This window comes from Saccopteryx leptura, chromosome 1 (genome assembly GCF_036850995.1).
Source record: "Saccopteryx leptura isolate mSacLep1 chromosome 1, mSacLep1_pri_phased_curated, whole genome shotgun sequence".
In the NCBI taxonomy this organism is placed as follows: domain Eukaryota; kingdom Metazoa; phylum Chordata; class Mammalia; order Chiroptera; family Emballonuridae; genus Saccopteryx; species Saccopteryx leptura.
The window spans coordinates 232,469,010-232,492,426 of NC_089503.1; the positions used below are offsets into that span (position 1 = coordinate 232,469,010).

The window sequence follows — 23,417 nt, forward strand, 5'->3', positions numbered from 1 at the left end:
CATAGCACATCTTTTGTTAATGATGTTCTCAGCTACTTTAATATTTATAGTTTGTATCCTCTATGTTTTTCTTTGTCAATATGGCTAGAATTTTATAAATTTTATTATTGTTTGATGAATAAGCTTATGATTTTATTTATTTTTCTATTTTTTATTATTAAATTTATTGGGGTTACATTAGTAAACATGATCGTATAGGTTTCAGGTATATATCCCCAAGACACATGATCTGCACATTGCATTGTGTGCTCACCACCCAAAGTCAAATCATCTTCCATCACCATGTATTTGGCCACCTTTACCCTATACTACCCAACCACCCCCTTCCGTTGGTAACCAACATACTGTTGTCTGTGTCTATGAGTTTCAGTTTTATATCCTATATATGAGTGAAACCCTATGGTTCTCAACTCTTTCTAACCAACTTATTTTGCATAGCATAATTTTTTCTCTTTTAAATTTTATTGATATCTAGTCTTTATGTTCTACCACCTCCTTGCTTAAAGTGTAATTTTCTGTCATTCTTCTAATTTATTATGATAAAAGCTTAAATATTTGAACTGAGAACTTTCTTCTGTTCTAGCATACACATTTAATGCTAATTTTTTTAAGCACTGAAAGAAATTGAGTATTGTAGACACCGAACTTGCATGATGATGCAAGTTAACTGAGATGTTAATTTTGTTTCTCTTGTCTGATTTTACTCAGAAAATGCCTATATAGTCTTGAAAGCTAAGATCAGTGACAAACTTTATAATGTTGCATGGTGTGAACAATTTTAAATCAACAATATTTTCAAGCATTCATTATGACTTTCTAAGATATAGTGTATGAAAATGGAAAAATATTATAAATGTATCTGCAGATGCCTGGAATGCTCATGGTTTTAATTTTATACCTCAATTAAGTTATCACTTCTAATTTTGTATCAATGATTCTTGAAAATGATGGTGTCCTGTAGAACTCTCATAAGAACAACCAAAACATAAGTGGGATTACAGGTTGAAGCAAATGGTGATAAGAAGGAAGAGGAAGAGAGGGAATAGGATTAATACTTACTACCCATTAAAATATACATCACATTGTCATAATAAATGAAGTATACAAAGTTCTGTCTATGACTGTAACTCCACAAAGTATAAATCAGAAGAGTTGAAAGTAACTTGCTATGTTGTCTAGCAAGTATCAAAGATGACTTGAAATTAAACCATCCTTACAATAGTGGGAAATATAGGCTCATCAATAAGGGAAATGGAAAGTTCTAAATTTTACTGGTTACCTTTTTTTTTTTTAATGTACAGAAAAGTTCATTACTAGCTGTTTCCTGGTTATATGTGACATAATTTGTTCCAAATTGTCACTGACTTGACAGATGTTTGTTTCTTCTCATGACTTCCCTCTAATCAGAAACAGGATAAACCACACAGAATAAAGATACATTAGCTACAGAGATGGTGGGATTTAGGTCAGTGGTATAAAGCAGTGGTCCTCAACCTTTTTTTGGCCACAGACTGGTTTAATGTCAGAAAATATTTTCACGGACTGGCCATTAGGGTAGGACGGTAAATGCATCACCTGACCGAGACAAGCGTCAAGAGTGAGTCTTAGACGGATGTGACAGAGGGAATCTGGTCATTTTTAAAAAATAAAACATCGTTGAGACTTAAATATAAATAAAATGGAAGTAATATAAATTATTTATTTTTTCTCTGCGGACCAGTACCAAATGGCCCATGGACCGGTACCAGTCCGCGGCCCGGGGGTTGGGGACCCCTGGTATAAAAAGCATGACCACTCCATTGAGATCCTAGGAATAGTTAACACTCCACATTAGGTGGAGGACCTGTTAGATTTCCCTGAGGGGTCCTCAGTGGAGGAAAATATATCATGAAATCATCACCATATCAGTATTCTTTTCACATGGACCTCACTGGCAATGGTATAAGCAGACCAATCAAAAACAGAAAGTAAAATAGATTTACAAATCAAACATAAAATTCAGTTTAATGTAAAATAAATTGGAAGCAAAATAGCAGAAGTTTTTCTTCTCACTGTCTTTATATGGCAGAAGAGAGGGACCCAGCTCTTCTTATAAGAACTGGGGCCCCACCTTCGTGACCTCACCTAAATCTAATTACCTCCCAAAGGTTCTTTCCCCAAATTCCATCCCACTGGTAGTTAGGCTTCATCATAGGAATCTGGGTGGACCAAATATTCAGTCTACATGAGATATCATGACTCGTGTATTACTCTTATCTAATTAAATATTCATAAATCAATTTAACTTGGAAAAAATTATCAAAATTTAAATATGTCTGCATTTGTGCAAGGTAAAAACCCTGAACATTTCTTCTTTAATTTTTTTATTTTTATAAGCTAGAACCAATTTATATTTTAATAACTTTTGTATATATTCCAAAGGTGGTTTGTGCAATTCAGCTTTTCTCTTAATAATGCTTTTTTTATTATTAATTTTAATGGGGTGATATTGATAAATCAGGGTACATATGTTCAGAGAAAACATCTTCAGGTTATTTTGACATTTGATTATGTTGCATACCCATCACGCAAAGTCAAATTGTCTTCCGTCACCTTCTCTGGTTTTCTTTGTGTCCCTCACCTCTCCCCACCCCCTTGAACATTTCTTCTTAATTAAAGCTTCTCTCTTTCACCTGTTAAAGTTCAGGTCATAAATCTAAATTAGTAAACAGGGCAAGAATGAGTTTTTGATTCTTCTCTGGGTCAGTCCCTCAGACTTAAGAGTGGTCTCACTGAGGCTTCCAAAATTTCAGGAAAGTCTTTGGTTTTATTTAAGTGGTATTTTAGTCACACAGCACTGATTGATGATCTCCAGTCATGAAAGATGTTTTTTGGGGATCACAGTAGATTTTTAAAATACCTCTCATTGCCAGTAATCTTCTTCTAAATTTATAATCTGGACTCAGAGTTTCTATTACTCCTCTTGAAGGAAAATTTGGAGCCAGATCCCTACCAAAATAAATGACTAACTCTTTCTACTTGTAGTTGTCAATTGGTCCATGGCAAACACACCTCTTATGTCCTAACAAACTCTGAAAGTGCAATAAATTCTTAGAGTACAGGCATTGCTAAGTGAAGCCACGGTCCTCCCTTAAAACAACTAGTTAGCCATGCGATCTCAGCTTTAGCCTTTTTTCAGTGTGAGCACACTGTGTTCCCCACACTCCATGAATACATATCAACTTCCCTGGGTGGCCTCCTTGATGATGATATCACCCTCTTCATCTTTCACCTCACTTCACATGGCAGTGCAGGACGGTCTCAGAGACCACTATCAATTCCACCCGATTAATCTCTTCTACAATTTTAAATAGACCCTCTTCAACTCTTCTAAGTTGGTGAGTGGTTAAAAGTTACTAAATTGGTTACTAGAATTTTCTTTGCCAACCCCATCTAGTTGTCCTGTCCTCCACTTTAGAATGTGGTTGCACTTGTCAGTGGGTTATGGCCTCAATGAAAATTGAATTATAAGGATACCGAATTTATAATAGTATAGTCTTATGTAAACACCTTAACTTTTTGTCTATCAAATAAACACTTCTACCAACACTTGCTTTCCTGAAAGTAGACAGATACATGTCTTATGTGCAGCAATCCATGCCTGACTGCATTCCATCACAGCATACTTATTTGACAGATATTTTCTTTTGAATATAAGATACTGTATGAATGTTGATGGATTTTGGGTCCTTTGGCATATACTCTGAATTTTTGTAAATGATATAAATACTACCACTGCTTTAACTCTTATTCTTCCATCTCTCTAGCTATTACATTTTTTTGAATAAAGAAAAGTGTTATAAAAACATTACAAATGAAGTTCAAAGCAGAAAATGGAATTGTACTTGAGTACATAGTAAGAAAATTCTAGGTGCATTATCATTACTTCGAAGTGTAAAAACAAACAATTGAGTATTATATTTAAAAATAAAATAATAAGGTTGGATTTTCCTTTTGGGTGGCTGACTATACTGGTATTATTGCATGGTTTAGCAAGTGGCTAAAAGACTACTTTGAAGATTAAGTTAAAAAAGCAGAGGTACCTTACCTCTGCTTTTTTTTTGGTGAGCACCAATTTTTTGGTGAGCACCATTTAATTTGGTGAGCACCAATGTTTTCTGAATTATTTTCTCTCTCTAAATATTTGTTATGTTCTGAAATATATGCTATACAATGAGATCACATCAATTGCTATTTTTTAAAATAGTGATAAACTTTTATAAGTCAAAGCATAACAATATTAAAACCAATGTCCTTATAAAACTAGGTACTCTTGAGAAATTTAAAAATTATCTTAAAATGCTTCAAACATTTTAAAAGAATTTTCAGCTATTTGCAAAGTTAACTAAGAAATCGTACTTACCTTAAATTCTTTATGATAATACCATCAATGCGTTTTATTAAGGAAGTAGAAAGCTATGGACCAATTGCCATTAAAGCAAATAGGATATAATGTGTTCTTTTTGAGTTCTTCATTGCCAGGGAAAATTATGACTAAATTTCCAACTAATGTCTATAAAGAAAACTCCTAATAATTATACCTTTACTATGATACTTTTTTTCAGTATTTTTTTGAGATTTGTACATCTTACTGAATATGCTATGAAGAACATTTATTTAATGTTCAGAGCAAAAATTACCCTAAAAAACTGTCCATTACTCTGACTATATATAATTAATATGCATAAACCACGTTGTACCATAATTAATATATATTAATTATATATATATCAGGATTAATTCCAAAATTATAAAAATTTTGTTTGGGTTAAATTTCCTTTAAAATAGAAAAATAAAATTTCTTTACTATATAAATATACAACTTGTTTATGGGTTATCCAGCTGCAATTTTATTAAGTTTCCAACTGGCTTTTTTTTAAAAAACCATATTTTCTTGCTTTAATTAATATTAACTTAAGGGTGAGGAGGTAAAAGTGAGCTAGAACCAAGTATTCTTAAAAAGGTGAAATATGTTGGGAACAGAGCATCATGACATTTTCTATAGTAGTCTTTTGATGTCTAAAAGGAAGTGTAATGGTAGACAGTTACCATGGTTCCCATTAACATCTCAAGAACACACAGTTCACTAGCTAACATTTTCATTGATTTCTGTTATAGAAGGCTAAAGAGATTTTAATCACCAGGAGGCGACTTCTATTTGTGAAATAGATTACTGTGCTTTGAGAGCACTGGTTACTTAAAGTATCAAAGTAGAGGAAAGTTGATGAGATTATAGAATCACCATGTAAGAGCTGCAATATCCTTTTGTAGAAATTGTTCTCATAAATCCAGACTCATAGGTACACAAAACAGACTGATAGCTGTCAGAGGGAAAGGGAGTTGAGGGCTGGATGAAAAAGGTGAAGGGATTTAGCCAAAACAAAACAAAACAAACAAACAACTTATAGACACAGATGAATAAAAGAGGGAAAAGGGACATGGGGGGAGGTAGAGAGTGTAAAGGGGGTATAAATGACGACAGAAAGAGACTTGACTTAGGATTGTGAACACACAGTTTATATACAGATGATGTATTATACAGTTGTACACTTGAAATCTATATCGTTTTATTAACCAATGTCATCCCAATAAAGTCAAAATTTTTCTCAAAAATAAATAACAACTAATGTTGAGTGACAAGCCAGTCACAAAAGTTGCAATACTGAAGGATTCCACTTATATGAAGTGGAAAAACAGGATAAATTAAAATAGAAGGCAGCATAGAGGCTACTTGAATCTGAGGATAACATGGGAAATGACTGGGAAGGGGCCCGAAAAAACATTATGAGGTCCTAGAATATCGCTGATGAGAGTGAAAGTTACATGGATATATACACATGTTACAAACAACAGCTATATTCATATATGTATTTGTGTGTTTGCTATACATTTTACTTTTATTAAGCACTATTATCTAAATTCAAAAACTCCATGAAATACAATTCTGCACCATTAAATATTAGAATCATTTCTATCTGAAGGGCAAAATTCAGGACTGCATGTTTTTCTTGAGTATGAGCAATCACTTAGATCCTATGTTGAGTTTGCCTCTCATTAAACTCTTTTTAAAAATGTTAAATTATTATAGGTTTTATTGCCTCTAGATTACATCTCGTGCACTAGAATTTTTTAACCATTTTATAAGAAACAAATAAATATGAAAGTAGCATTAATTTTTGAAAAATGAGGACAATAGCAAAGTTAAAGAGAAGAGGACTGAGAGATAAACTATATTGGAAAAGTACTGATTCTAAGTTAGAGCACTATTATTCTGACTGCCGAGCCAATGACCTGGTACAAATATTGTGTCATCATTTTGATACGTAATATAGAAATAAGAACACTTACCTTGCCTGATAAAATCTTGCTGATAACATCAAGTTAAATAAAGCATATAAAGGTGCTGTTTACTTGCAAAGTAGTTCTACAAACAGTAAGCAGTATAGTGCCCTCTTCACCTCTTGAACGTCATGGATTGCTAAATACATTTACACCTTATTTTATTTGGAACGTAAATATGTTTATCAGATTTAAATGTTATTTCAGGTCTTTAAATAACATAATATTGATGAAAATAAAAAGTATTACGACACCTTATTATTAATTAGACCATTAGTAGGCATAAACCACGTTGTACCATGATTTCTTATCATAGTCTTTGTTTTACCAGCTAAGTATTATGCTCTTTATGAACAGGAACTGACTCACCTGTTTGCAGTTCTGCCATTGTATAAGGGTTGGGGACTGTTGTAAGGCTATAAGAAAAAAGGGGAAGAAGCAGTCAATGCTCAACTAAGTGGAGCAATAAGTTGATGTTTTTCTCTCCCTACTTCCCTCCTTCTCTCTCTTTGTTCCTCTCTCTTTCTCTTTCTCCGAAAAAAAACCCCCCAGAAACATAGAAAAGTTAAAGAAAAGAAAAAAGGGGGAAAATGCACAGTCAGCCTTACAGCATGGGATGCTGAACAGCTGAGTTTCAAAAAGATTAAATAAAAACCAGTTCCTCTCTTTCAGCTGAAATGATTAGGTAATGTATCATCTGATGAACAGCCGCACAGTGGTCTCAGAGCCATGTTTCTATCTTGAAGACAACACTATTGTAATTCTATAGGTTCTTCTTATTCACTTTGATTTACGCTGTGCTCACAGCTCCTGATAAATCCTTCAAACCAATTGGTGGATGAAATGATTGTAATGTGATTGCTATCAGAGCAGGAGGTATTGCATGATAGTACCAGTGTTCTGCCTTTTCTAATAAGTCATACTAATGAATGGGGAGTTATTCCTAAATTATTCAAAATCCAGCTGGTGTTCCACTAAGAGGAAGATGTAAAGCCTTTTAGAATATCTCAATCAGAAGTATCTCATGATGTAAAAGGAGATTTTTAGAGCTTTATTTAAATATACATATTTTTTAAGTGAGAGGAAAATAATTCTGAAAATATTGTTAAAATGAGTAATAACATCTTTATGTATAGTTTATTGTTTATTTGGAGAAAGATAATATGAAGTAAAACTAATTATTTTCTATTTTTCTCTATATTTTATACCATTAATTCTAAACTATTGGGTTAATATAGAATATTTATGAAAATAATAAAAAATAATAGAAACTCTACTAATTGAAAATATTTAGTATCTATAATGCTTGTTTTTATATTTAATTATGAATTGCTTTATTTTTATCTAAAATTTTTCTTAGAAACATTATATATAAAATGTTATATTTCAAAGTATTATATAGTACTATACATCATATTTAATAATATATAGTAAGATATTTTTTTCATTATGTATAAGACTATAGCTCATAGGCCTTTGATATCTTCATTCCAAGAATTTAGTAGGATTTAGATTTCTTTCATTTATTTATTTTTTTTCTTTTCCAAGTGAGAGGAGGGGAGATAGAGAGACAGACTCCCACATGTGCCCTGACCAGGATCCACCTGGCAACCCTCATCTGGGGCCAATAGTCTGCCCATCTGTGGCCATGGTCACAACCCAGTTACTTTTGCACCTGAGGTGGAGGTTCCACAGACCTATCCTCAGCATCTGGGGCTAATGCACTCAAACAAATCGAGCCATGGCTGTGGGAGGGTGAGAGAGAGAGAGAGAGAGAGAGAGAGAGAGAGAGCAGGGGAAAGTGGAGGGGTGGAGAAGCTAACGGTCACTTTTCCTATGTAACCTGACAGGGAATTGAACCTGGGACATCCACACATTGAGCTGACGCTTTACCACTGAGCCAACTGGCCAGGGCGTATTTAGATTTCTGATGAAGCAGTTACACTAGAAATAATATGATACAATGAAAAAGAAACTAATAATGTCATCCCATAAAACTATCTTGGGGATAAGATAGAACCTCAGGAAGAAATGAGATTTCCAAGCAATGCATTTCTACTTGTTGATATCTAACCAAACATGATATTTTTGCCTCAAATGAAACCTCTTTGAGAAGCCACCTCTTGAACTCTTTCTTATTTTTCACTTGAAGATTCTCTCTTTCCTCCAAATTCTGTGGTAATTTGTTAGACTTTTATGATACAACTTATCACTTCTGCCTTTAATTAGGTGTATATATACGTTTTGCAGTTACATAGTAAAACTAATAATAGTATGAAGTACAACTTATATATTATACATATTAATTGCTTATTTTCATTTTATTCAAAGAATAACTGATTAAATTGACAGAGGTTATAATACACTATCATAAGTATAGCTAACATCAATTAATATTTAAAGTGCCTTAAAATTATGAAGTAAAACTCTGCATACAAATAGAAATTATATTACCTATGAACATGAAATAATTTATTTAATTATTCAATATAAGAACCAGAATTTTTAAATTCTATAAAAACTACAGTAATTATGACCTGCAATTATATCTATATATACAAATTATTCCAAGCTATGGTTTCATTCTTTCTTATGATGATATCAGTCAATTCCAAAATTTGGCTAATAATATATTAATTATCAGTGTATTAAATACTTGAACTTAAGAACTGAGAACATTTACTGTGAAACTAGACTAAATTCCAAATTTAAATCTTTTAAAATATTAATAACATATTCTTATATTCTAGTGCACACACTATAAGTATTTTCTTTATTTTTCATATAATCTCAATTTTCCCCTTGACTATGTTCTTTTCATCTGGATGCATTCTTTTTTAGTTCTCAACTTTTTCATTCTTTCTTTTTACCTTCCACTAATAACACTCATTTTCTAAAATCCATGTCAATTGCAGTCTCTCCAGAACAGTGACATAGTGACACCCTTTTCAACCATCCTAATCTAATCATAAATAGGAGGGTCATAAGACAAGGGAGAGAGAGCTTATGACTGAGATCAGATGATTAAGAAGTAATCCCCTTTAAATTTAGGATTTACTAGTAAGTAACCTAACTGGGAATCTGCACAGAAATTTTATACTCAGTCATAATATTATTTGGTGTAGATCTCAATTCCAGTTGTGTGAATTTTAAATATTGAAAGGAAATACCTAACACTCTATTATACATTAGCCAAATTTTAAGTTAATTTGGTGAAGAAATATGTGCATTTAAATTCTGAAAATCTATTGAAAACTTTAAAAAGACTAAATCATCAATTATTTTCAACTATATGTAGCATCTGCCTGACCAGGCGGTGGCACAGTGGATAGAGTATCGGAATGGGATGCAGAGGACCCAGGTTCGAGACCCTGAGGTCGCCAGCTTGAGCACGGGCTCATCTGGTTTGAGCAAAGCTCACCAGCTTGGACCCAAGGTCACTGGCTCGAGCAAAGGGTTACTCGGTCTGCCCATGGTCAAGGCACATATGAGAAAGCAATCAATGAACAACTAAGGTGTCGCAATGAAAAGCTGATAATTGATGCTTCTCATCTCTCTCTGTTCCTGTCTGTGGGTCTGTCCCTATCTATCCCTCTCTCTGACTCTCTCTGTTTCTGTAAAAACAGCAACAATAACAAACACACACACACACACACACACACACACACACACACACACACACACTGTGGTTTTGAGAACTTAGAATCATGGAGCAGCAGGAAGAAACAGCTAGAATATGTATGGGGAGTGCACACTGTCTCAAATACCCTGTGATGTGAAGTCCAAAGACATCCCCAGACTTCAAATTCTTTTCATTAATTTAATTATTGATTTTAGAGAGAGGAAAGGAGACAGAAACATCAATCTGTTTCTGTATGTATCCTGACCGGAGATCGAACCAGCAACTTCTCCATATTTGGAAAAATGCTCTAACCAACCAAACTATTTGACCAGGGCAGATTTCAAATTCTCAACATCTTACACTTGTTATCTTTTCTCCATATGAACCTCTACAGCTATCCAGGTTATTTCTGTTTTCACCCAAAATCGACTCCTAAACTTAATCATTTTCCCTAGTTTCTACACACACAAAAAAAGTCCATATACAATACCTGTTAACAAATACTAATGAAGTTATTAATAGCAGGAAGAAATCAGAGAGAGTCACTCTACCTCACTATTCATTCTTGCTAGTCGTCATAGCGCTTTCCCTATTGTTTCCTGGAAATCCAAATATTGTACCTTTATTCAGGAGAACAGTTCTGTCTCCAATTTGCTCAACCACTCACATTAACATTCATTCTCAATAAAACAAAGGAAGCCCAGTGAACAGGACTCATTCCTCTTAGAAACCTGCTGTAGTTAATAGAAACACTGCAGTTCTGACCCCTACTGGAAGCACTGGGAAGAAAGTGGACCCTGCTATGAGAGGCACCAGAACGGGCTCCTTGTCAAAGATGACACTGGAGCTAAAGTTTGAAAATTAAATCTTGAATAGATGTTTAGCCTAATCATAACATGGAATCATGAGATGGAAAAGTGGAGTGGGTTGGGAGAGGGGGAAAATTTCACAGAAATGGAACAGAATAAACAGTTCCACAGAAGTCACTTTTAGCTAGAGTATGTGTTGGTGTGTGTCATAGTGTTGGAGTAGAGAGTTTCAGGAAAGAGAAAATAAACACAAATAGTAAAAAACTAGGTCATGAAGAATATTGCTTCCTCTGGTAAAATATTTGAATTGAATCCCACAATTTCTAGTCTGTCATAGGAAGGAGTTGCATTATATACCAAAAACATTGTCATTGGTAATAGTGAGCCAAAATTTGAATGTCTTTTTCCATTCTATATATTTCATGTTCTGCCCTATGATATTCTCAATTGTATTACCATATACTTTTCTGAGAAGGCAACAGGAACTGTCATTAAGGCCAGCGTACTACAACATGTTTATAAAGCCAGATGTTCCCAGGGGTGTTTCTTTCATATCAAAGTCATCCATCCCATGGGCCAGAGTAGAAAACAAATACTAAGAAGCATTTCTTTAGGCATGAAGGATATCAGGCATACAAAGACAAATGAAAGGATCATTCTGACAGTGAAAACACAATGGACCTACTAAGCAGCCTATTGGATGAAACCCAAGGGAACAGTGGTAAAGTCTCGTAGTAAAGTAGTAGTAACAAAAGGGGAACCACATGAATGCTATTCAGAGGATAGAACTGACAATATTGTACTGAAAATACATTAGTTGTGGAAGGATAAGAGAGGAAAAATATGCTTGTTAAGCCATCTTTTAGTGTTTGTTAACCAATGAAAATACTTCAGAATAACTCTGGTCAGATATGAGTCAGAAGAGATTAAGGTAGCTGAAGACCTTCAGGGATGCTTAGGGGATTCTGATCCAAGCCAGTAGTGATCCAAAATCCAATGTCTCAAAGACAAGGAAATGCTTGGTTCAAGGGAAATGCCTTATGGAAAGGGTACCACAAGATTTCTGTAAAATTTCTTCTCAGGGCTCTAAAAATCTTAAATTAACTAGAAATATAGTACAGTGGTACCTTGAGATACAAATTTAATTCATTCTGTAACCGAGGTCATAAGTCAGTCAACTCATATATCAAACTGCAGATACTGGACCCGTGTGCCAACGCACCAACTAGTGGCAGCTTCCCGAATCACAACCAGTATCTCGGAATTTCGCTCGGATCTCGAACAAAAATATGGACCTAGTCGCAGCTCATGTCTTAAAAATTTGTGTGTTGGTCTGTTCATATCTCAAGGTACCACTGTACTATTCAACCACACTAAAACTGAGGTATTTCAGTGACACCGAATTATTTGTTAAAAGGAGCATCCAGTTAGTCAAATGACCAACTTCCCTTGACTCATATTTCAAAGTATAAAAGTCTTGAGGCATCAGGTTGCCAATGTGAGTGTGATTCAGGAAGCACTTGAGAAAAAGGACTAAAATGTGGTTAGCCTATGAACATTAACTTTGGAGGGTTATGGGCATATGGACCCCAGCCACTGAATTAGCTATGAATAAATAAAAGATGAAACATTTATTGACGTACCTATTGCTATGAGATGATGAAAATAATTTTATCAATGTCATGAGAGAAATATATATATTTCAGTCTGTATTCATGTTCAGATAAGAATTTAAAATTTTTTTGTCAGTTAAATCTATGTATTTATTATTTACTCAGAGGATAGAGTCTAGAATCAACTTTAAATTTACAAATTACTCATGCTTTTTTGCAGAGTGAAATTATGAGGCAGTTTATTTTGTCTTATAAAAAGGCAGTACTTTTCTATTTTTCTGTCAAAACCTAAATTTACAAATGACTAGAAGCAAAGATTATATCTTGATTACCTTGTGGTAAGAATTCAAATTGAAATGACAGGCATTAAAATTTATTTTGCCTTATATAACTGATACTATTTCTGAATCTGTCAATTTTCAAAGCAAGAAAAACAAAATACTTTTACCAAATACATATTATTTTTCATGTCAAATTGGAAAGTGTCCACTTTTTCAAAATTTCCAATTTTCTCTAAGACATGAAAGAATTAGGAGCATGTATATATATAAAAAGGACATCACTTAAAAAGCTATATATACTGAAAAACACCCAAAATAATGGTCTCTGACTTTCAAAAGATTCAACTAAAATTACTGGATTAACTTAAAATATATTTCATAAATCAGTAAGTTATTTACATTCAGTTAAGCAAGCAATCTGTATTCATTAAAACATGCCACTTGCCTTAATTCAAATGTGCTCTATATCTCAGCTAAGTTTCAAATTAACCATCCACAACCTATGTCATCTTTTTTGTTTCATCCTTTATATTGTTACAGTGTGTTACTACTGGAACTCAAATTAGATTTCATTCTGTCCCTTAAAAACCTTTTATGTGTCCCTTAGTAATCATGTCTTTGCCACTCCTCACCTCTATCTTTTTTCTCAGATGAGTCAAATGTTCGGCCTGACTGTGTTACCGTTTCTTACTTGCTCACACATATTGTTGGGGATATTTTTCCCTGTCATCTCAGAACACCACCTCCCAGAACACAATTTTTCTTGGATAATTTCTTTTAAGATTTTCTTTATTGATTTTAGAGAGAGGAGAGAGACAAAGGGGCAGGGAGAAAAAGCAGGAAGCTTCAGCTTGTAGTAGTTGTTTCCAGTATGTGCCCTGATTGGGCAAGCCCTGAATTTGCAACAGTGACCTCAACATTCTAGGTTGATGCTCTATCCACTGTGCCACCACAGGTCAGGCATGGCTAACTCTTATTTGTATAATTGATTCATTTCTTGTCAGTTTTCCTAATACAAAACAAGAAATGACATGATTAAAAGAAAAGAAATAATTTCATTTAGGTGATATCACCAATAAATGAGAACATTTTATTTTATTTTACTTATTTATTTTTTTATAGAGACAGAGAGAGAGAGTCAGAGAGTGGATAGACAGGGACAGACAGACAGGAATGGAGAGATGAGAAGCATCAATCATCAGTTTTTCGTTGTGCATTGCAACACCTTAGTTGTTCATTGATTGCTGTCTCATATGTGCCTTGACTGTGGGCCTTCAGCAGACCAAGTAACCCCTTCTTGAGCCAGCGACCTTGGGTCCAAGCTGGTGAGCTTTTGCTCAAACCAGATAAGCCCATATTTAAGCTGGTGACATTTTAAAAAGAAGTCTCAGTAGACAGAAAATCATGATATAGATTTGATATATCTTCTGAAGACAAGGGACATAAGTAAGAAATGAAGCCATAGAACAACTACTTGCTACAGTGATATATTGTAAACAATACTATATATAATACAATCAAATACCCAACTTTAAGAACTGGTAGCAAACAAGAAAACATAAAGTACTAAATATAAATAAAAATACAGTGAGTGCTCAGGAATTAGTGAAAATGCTTAGTATAGATTGATTTCATCAGGAAGAGTAGTGTTGGGTATTAAGAAATGTATAGAATATTGTTGAGTACAGATAATTGGGAAAAAATTCAAAGGACAGACCAAATAACCTTAAAATAGATAAATATATACCTATCAGTGTATTGTAGTCATTTGAAAACTGTTTTATTGCCCAAAGCAATTAATCAATTAACTTTTTCAAATAATTGTTTAACTTAGGGTGTTATATTCCAATTCAGCAAGAAAGAAACAGAATCTGCCATACTGATAACTATCAAATTAGTAGTCTATATTACAGAAGCTGGTGACCACATGTGGGCTAGTGTCCTAAAGAAATTGCGGCCCCGAGCACAGTCAGGGGTAAGATTTTAAAGACAAAAATCTACATCCTGGTTGGGGTAGGGGGAGGAAGGGGTGCCTAGCAAAGCATGTTATAAAAGCAGAAAAACAGCCTGACTGGGTGGTGGCGCAGTGGATAGAGCATCGGACCAGGTTCGAGGCCCCGAGGTCACCAGCTTGAGCGAGGGCTCATCTGGTTTGAGTAAAAGCTCATCAGCTTGAGCCCAAGGTCACTGGCTTGAGCAAGGGGTTACTCAGTCTGCTGAAGGCCCACGGTCAAGGCACATATGAGAAAGCAATCAATGAACAACTAAGGTGTCACAACGCGCAACGAAAAACTAATGATTGATGCTTCTCATCTCTTCGTTCCTATCTGTCTGTCCCTGTCTATCCCTCTCTCTGACTCTCTGTCTCTGTAAAAAAAAAAGAAAAAAAAGAAAAAAAAAGGCAGAAAAACAAGCTCATTACTCTTGCTGACCTTTTGCAAAGTTCATCTACAGGAGCAATTTGAGGAGGCACATCCTGGGACTTAAGGACTCTGAACACATCTGCAATCTTGCAAAACCAGCTCTGAGGCCAAGGGTAGGGGTTCTTAAGAAAAACAGATTCTGGGGTTATTTAGAGTTCAAGATGGCAGACAGAAGCTAAAATGGAGTTCTTTATGCTAAGAGCCTTGCTTCAAGGGGACAAAGTTTAAATTGGCAATTGATTGTTTCAATAGACTTAACAGGTCAGTTCAGTCAAAATGATCATTGACAGATTGGTAGTTGCCTGGGGCTAGAGCAGGGTTGGAAAATGGTGATTGGGAGTGTTGGTCAAAGGGTACTAGTTATAAGGTGCATCCTGGGCATATAAGGTACAGCATGGTGATTACAGTTAACAATACTGTATTGTATAGTGTACTTGAAAGTTGCTAAGAGAACAGATCTTAAATGTTCTCATCAGTAAACAAAAATAAATAAATAAAAGGAAACTGAGATGACAGATGTATTAACTGACCTTATTGTGGTAATTATTCATAATATATATACATACTACATCATCACATTGTATACTCTAAACTTGCACAATGTTATATATCAATTACATCTCAAAACAGCTGGAAATACAATCACTGAAGTACAAATTCTGTGTGCCAATGACAAAATAAAGGAACATTATGTATCTTATATGAAATAAAATCACTGACTTTAGCTTAACTGAAGCATAACAATTGGCATAAAAACAAGTGTAATGATTTAATAAGCTATATAACTTGGCATGAATGACAAATGCTTACTAAAAAATTTGTCTTTCATGAATCACAAAGCATTCACAACTGTTTATCTCTTATTTTTAGTGTTGAATTTATTTCCAAAACATTTTTAGTATTTTATTTGAAGACCAAATGACAAGGACATAATAATTTTAAGTGGAAAAGCATATAGTGCAAACTATTTAAAAAAGTAAATTTACATTAGTCTGAAAAAATAAATTGTGTTATAATTTGCACAAGGATTAAAAAAACCATGAATAAAAAACTGTGGACTTTTTTTTTTCCATTTACAGACTGTCTAACAAATCACTACAGAATTTTTAACTCTCCTGATTTATAACTTTCAGAGCTTTATATATAAATATACTACGTATATTATGTATATTTATAGCACTTACTCCAGTAGAAGATCTAGGGATCTTAGTCTAAAAAGTAATGACACATTTTGTAGTAATGGTGCCCTCTGTGATTAAAATTGCCTAGGTAACTGACACCTATTTAGCAGTGAGTTTTACTGCTTTCAAATACATTTTGCCTTTTATACTTTAAAACAGTCCTTTGGTTGATAGAAATCAGGAAGATTAAGGTCACCAAGGCAACAAATGGTACTGTCCACACAAAACTTGTCCAAACAAGTCTTCTAACTCCTAAAATAGGGAAAATAAAGTATCTCTTCTCCATGCCTCAAAAACAAAACAAACAGAAAAACCTCTAACTTTTCCCAATGAAGAAAACTGAGAAAGATGTGCAGAGGCAAAGAGGCAAAAAGGATTTAGTAAAAAGCAGTGACAAATAGCAGAAGAGAAAATCATTTTCACGTTTAATATTAAATTCCTCTAGGATTATAAGATTCAAAACAAAACGCTTGAGGTGAGGAGAACTCAGCCTAGGAATTTACATTACAACAAGCTGCTCAAACTAAATAAATAAAAGAATCACCAGTCTATTTTCCTAAAAGTGTCTCACCCAAATGGGACAGGTTAGCAAATAGAGATAAAACACATGTTGTCTCCTAATAAATAGCTTCTAGAATTGAGGATTGGCTCAAGAGAACAGTTTCTACATCATCTCCGATAAACTCAAAATATCAGACTTTAGTTTGTAAATGTAAGCACTACAGCAAAATAAGCTGCAAAACTATGTTCTTATTTTAATTACACATGGAGGTATTGAAGAAGAATATTTCACTAATATGGTTGTTCTTCTAAGTAGGGAAATATGGCCATATCACAATTATTATATGGTATCCAGTCTACTTCAAATACACAGTTTCATGTTTATTAATATCAAATGAAATTCAAACTGAATTTAATTCTTAGCTTTAACTCAAGTGAACGATGTTCTGAATTCACCAAAAATATTTTCATAAATATTTTGGTATTGGTATATTTATTGGATAAGAAATTATGATTCAATGTTCTTCTCATTAATTAATTAATTTTCTACCATTAGACGACGGGCACTGGGCAGCTCCATCTCCAGCAAAGATGTTACTGCTGCCGAAGAGCTCAATGAATGCCTGAGTTCTCAAGTTCTGGTGGAGCCGTATGCTGTAGAAAGACATTTTTTCCCCAATATGTCTGGGCACACTGGCAACAAACAGAGGGGGAGTTCCCCTTCTTTATTAAATTTTGATTGACAATTCTCTGGTGCTGAGTGTGCTCACTTGGTGCCTAGTCCTGGCTGGCTCTGTGTGACATAATAGACTGTGTGGTTTCAAAGCCTAACTTAAACATTCTGCCATTTGATTACTTGCAAGAGACAGAATGTAAGTGGGGTGTCAGTCAGGTTTCCATATTTTCCTATCCATATCATCTCAATGTTTATGAATCTCATAATCTAAATGCGCACATTTCCATTTTCTCCAATATTTTAGGACCCTGAGGCATAGAAAATGAGTGGCGGCAAGTGACACTTCCTATTCATATAATGACATGAATTCCCTCATTATACTTCTTTTTTTTCATTTTCTATAAAATATCCAATTTCTAAAATGCTTCTTAATGTTTAAGATATATATTTATTTCATTCTCACATTTTTCTAGTATTGGTTCTAGTATCTAAATTTCTTAGATGAATAACAGTTGCCAATATAGTAGAGGACAATATATTTTTAAAAAACACTGCCTAGTACAGTCGACCCCTGAACAACACAGGTTTAAACTGCACAGGTCCACTGATATAAAGATTTTTTTTCAATAAATATGTTTAATACTAGAAATCTATTTTCTCTTCTTTATGATTTTCTTCTTTTTTTTTTTTAGTTTTTTTTTTTTTTTTTTTTTTTTTTTTTTTTTTTTTTTTTCTGAAGCTGGAAATGGGGATAGACAGTCAGACAGACTCCCGCATGCGCCCGACCGGGATCCACCAGGCACGCCCACCAGGGGGCGACGCTCTGCCCACCAGGAGGCAATGCTCTGCCCCTCCGGGGTGTCGCTCTGTCGCGACCAGAGCCACTCCAGCGCCTGGCGCAGAGGCCAAGGAGCCATACCCAGCATTCGGGCCATCTTTGCTCCAATGGAGCCTCGCTGCAGGAGGGGAAGAGAGAGACAGAGAGGAAGGAGAGGAGGAGGGGTGGAGAAGCAGATGGGTGCGTCTCCTGTGTGCCCTGGCCAGGAATAGAACCTGGGACTTCTCCATGCCAGGCCAACACTCTACCATTGAGCCAACTGGCCAGGGCTCTTTATGATTTTCTTAAAGACATTTTCTTTTCTCTATCTTACTGTATTGTACTATATTATTATATATAGAATACATATACACTTTTTAAAATTTTAAATAAAATTTGACCAAATTTGCTCTTTGCACTAACATAAAATTAACATCATTTTTTGTTCCTAAAAGGATTTAAAAACTTTTTAAATTACAGTTTATTTATTTATTTATTTATTTGTACTTTTCTGAAGCTGGAAACGGGGAGAGACAGTCAGACAGACTCCCGCATGCGCCCGACCCGGATCCACCTGGCACGCCCATCAGGGGGCAATGCTCTGCCCACCAGGGGGCAATGCTCTGCCCCTCCTGGGCGTCGCTCTGCCGCAACCAGAGCCACTCTAGCGCCTGGGGCAGAGGCCAAGGAGCCATCCCCAGTGCCCGGGCCATCTTTGCTCCAATGGAGCCTTGGCTGTGGGAGGGGAAGAGAGAGACAGAGAGGAAGGAGGGGGTGGGGGTGGAGAAGCAAATGGGTGCTTCTCCTATGTGCCCTGGCCGGGAATTGAACCCGGGTCCCCCGCACGCCAGGCCGACGCTCTACCGCTGAGCCAACCGGCCAGGGCCTAAATTACAGTTTAGAGTCAATGTTATTTTTGTATTAGTTTCAGGTGTACAGCACAGTGGTTAGACATTTGTATACTTTACCGAATGGTCCCCCAATATTTCCAGTACCCACCAGGTATATATAATTATCACAGTATTATTGACTATATTCCTCATGCCATACTTATAGTCACGTGTACATCTTATAGTAATTTAAACATATAGAATATACTTTTGTTTTCATTTACCTGAGGAAAAAAATGTTGAAATCCTTTATGCAAATCACTGCAATCTCTTTCTCATGAACTCTTCCCACCAGGTGCAAGGAACCATCTTCCCGGCTCCCAGTTTTGATCCTATAATGGATGCCCAAATGCTAGGGGGTGCACTCCAAGGATTTGGTAAGCCTGGAAATTTCTATTATCTTTTATAATAATTTATTTTATTTTATTTTATTTATTCTACCTTGTTTTAAGACTATAATATTGGTCTAAATAGCTGAGGTCTAAACAGGTTTTTTAAAAATCTGAGCAAAAAAGTAGAATAAGAAGAAAAATAAGAGGACAAGACAATAATGATGAACAGATTTGCCTCTCTCAGTTGCAAATCTGATCTTGACATGTTTGTGCCTTAAATTCTTAAATGTCTCATCGCTAACCACTAAATGAAATTCAGACCGCCTCTAAAAAAACCCTTAATTGAGGATAAAACATCTTTCTTTGCCCTTGTTTTCTAGCCTGTTTCTTTTGCTACTTCCACTTCCAGCTAAATCAAACTTCCTCCTGCACCCTCAAATGGGTCTGCTTTTTCCACCACTCTATAAACTCACCCAGCAATGCCCCTGCTGGAGTGCTACTTTCTTCTCCTGTTTATTTTGCATCCAAATTCTCTTTTTCCAAAAATTTCTTTAATGAGTCTTCCTTTTTATATCCGTCTTTGGAAACTACAAACACAGCCAGATATGCCAAACCCTGGGCAACCTGCTTCTGCACTTCGTATCACTGATCTCATTGTACTTGTCCATTTTGTCTCACTGGCTGACTGGTCTGTGAGCTCCCAGAGCACTGAGTGTGGTGTGCAAGTATTTAATAAATGGATAGTCAATGAATGAAACTAGAGCTTAGTAAAGGAATATATAAAGGAAAAATATTGTTGGGTTCTTTTTAAAAAAGATTTAATTTTTAAGATACAGTATGGCACTGTTAAACATCTATATAATTTTGTTAAGTAATAGCTATTTTATGAAGACTTTTGGTGAGCACAAATATACTGCTCACAAAAATTAGGGGATGTTTTATGGCTTTATACTCATTTTGAAATATCCCCTAATTTTTGTGAGCAGTATATAAACACTGGCAACCTAAAGAAAACATCTGCATAAAACATGCAGAGCCTTTCATAAGAAAGCCTGCTCTTCGCTTTAAAGACAAGGTCACTTTTATGAGAACTTTATTCACTTCGTGTTTTATTCACTAGAAGAACCCCATAGGAAAACAGTAAAGGACTTTAAATGGCTTGCAATGCTGACATGTCTTTTAAAATATCAACAATCACTAGACAAAATATAGAGACAAGGTAACAAAAAGTGATGGATTATCTTTTTATTCAGGAGAGTAATTTTTGCATTAAAAAACTGTAGATCAGAGCAATCTCTTCACTATATAAAATTTTCTTTTCTCCGGTTTCAATGTTCCTGCCACTGTACTTTTAGGAACAGAAGATGGATTCATTTGGACCACTGTGATATTTGCTTGTCAGTGGTGAGGGCTGGTGAAATGGGGAAGGTTGTGGTTTTGACTTCCATGCACACTCTAGCACACCAGAGCACAAACACAGCTCAAAAGCTTTAAACGTTTACCCATCCTCATGACCCTGGCAAATTGAAACTGAAAAGGACAATTACTGACATTTTCCTTGGTGATTGTGATGTTTTCCCGCTTTATTAAGATACAATTGACATATAACATTATGTACGTTTAAGTTGTACATTGTGATGATTTGATATACCATATTTTTTGCTCCCTAAGACGCACCTGACCATCAGATGCATCTAGGGTTTTAAGGACGAAAATAAGAAAAAAAATATTTTTAACCAAATAGTGTGTTAGAATATTTCATAAAATATACCGCAATAATATTTCAACAATGTTAACTCAACAGCGGTATTAACAACCATTAGCACTGTTATTAACAAGTGAAAAGATATTTTAATATTCAAATACATTTTTAGTTGTCCAGGAACCCGCAGCAGCTAAAAAAAGTGAACATTCACTCCATAAGACGCATGGGCATTTTCTCCTCCCCTTTTGGGGGAAAATGTGTGTCTTATGGAGCGAAAAATACGGTACTTACATACTGCAAAATGATTAACGTGAATAAGGTTAACACATCCTTCACCTCACATAATTACTTTTTTTTTCTTTTTTTGCCTTGTTTTAGTGAGACATTTAGATTTACTCTCCTAGCAACTTTCAAGTATGTAACACAGTATTGCTAACTAAAGTCTTGGTGATGTACGTTAAATCCCTGTAACCCATTCCTCTCTTAACCAGAAGGTTGTGCCCTTTGGCAAATGTCTCCCATCTCCTCCACCCCTCCAGCACTTGAATATTTCTTTAAAAAAAAATTATTGATTGATTTCATAGAGAGAGGAACAGCAAGCAAGAGACAGAGAGACAGAAACATCAATTTGTTCCTCTATGTGCCCTAATTTGGGATTGAACCAGCAACCTTTGTGAATCCGATGATGTTCTAAGCAACTGAGTCATCTGGCCAGGCCCTGAATGTCTTTATAAATTCAGCAGTCTTAGATTCTATGCATCAGTGATATTATATGGTATTTGTCTCACTCTGAGTCAGTTCACTTAGCCTTCAAGATTCATTTGCATTATGCAAATAGCAGGATTTTCTTCCTTTTTATGACTGAATGATACCTCACTGTGTGTATATACATATATACATATGCACATATCACATTTCTTTTTCCATTTATCTGTTTATGAACACCTAAGTGAATATTGCTACAATGTACATGGGGCTATTGTGAATATTGTTACAATGAATATCTCTACAACATAATAACTTCATTCCATTAGATTAATACCCAGAAGTAGGATTGCTGTATCATATGGTAGTGTTAAATTTAGTTTTCTATGAAAGTTTTATACTGTTTTCCATAGTGTTTTTAACTTTCTGAATGATTATATTTTAAAGGGATGGCTCCCAAGTCCTTGAGAAAGACATTTATGGATTGTAAAAATGGCTAGTGGTTGGGAGAAGATTGACATCTCAAAAGGGTAAAGACAGAATTTACAGTTGCAAGTTTTCCAGACTAAATGCTCTCAGGAAATGGAGATCAAGGGCCTACCATCAGGAAGAAACCTGCCTAATTTTAGTAAAGAAAATGTTAAGGCCTTCTTGATCACTCTACTATGACCATAATTACAGCTGAATTTATCTAAACTAGTTGTGCATTCAGGTGCAATGTCTGTACAATGAGCTGGTATATGAGGACTAGAGGCCACACAGCCCAGAAATAGAGCTTTTATCACCAGAAAAAGAGACCGTGTTTCATGGAAATCATGAGGGGTTCATATCATCCCTCAGCAGGGTGCACACCCCTTGTGATGCCAGTTCTAAACCAGTTCTGATGTGGTTCGGTAGCCATGTCAAGAGAAAGGGATTTCTAACAACCTACACTTGGAGAAGCTTAGGCTTTTGCAGTAAGATTTATTTGGAGTTGAAAGAGAAAGTTGCTCACAGATATTCAGTTTTATTTCTATCTCACCAAGGAAAAAACTCTAGTCTTGCCTTCATTAAGCCCAGTTTAAAGACCAAAATTGAGATATTCTGTGCCATGGTTCAGCCCACTGTTTTTAAACTGCTGGTCCATGTACTGGTCCGTCAGAAATTCCATTCCGGTCCACAAAAGAGTTAACCACCTTGATGTTGTAAGATTCTCTTCTGTAGTCAAATTCTCTTATGCTCAGGGTGATTTCTGCCTTAGCAATCCCTGAAATAATTCTCCTATTTTCACTGGTGCTCAAGTGTAAAAATTTTGAAAACCACAGGTTTAGCTCATATCAAAGCTCAGTCCAACTCAGGTGCTGCTCAAAGTCTGTACTTGGGACCCTATCAGGCTGCCAAAACATGCAACATGGCTGCTGTCTGGAGATCCCATGAATGGGCAAGCTTGTTTCCAAGCAGGAAGAGAAAGCTTTGCCAAGCCTGTGTTTATATTTTCAGGCTAG

At 35.2% G+C, this 23,417-nt stretch overlaps 1 protein-coding gene across 1 annotated transcript in view; it reads left to right on the plus strand.

Annotated features, from left to right (window-relative positions):
- The window catches only part of ANXA10 (annexin A10), a 76,042-nt gene that overhangs the window by 10,948 nt on the left and 41,677 nt on the right, over nt 1-23,417 (plus strand). The window contains exon 2 of the mRNA XM_066387862.1: nt 19,487-19,568. Within this exon, the coding sequence (XP_066243959.1) occupies nt 19,487-19,568 (82 nt within the window). The remainder of the gene's footprint in view (nt 1-19,486; nt 19,569-23,417) is intronic.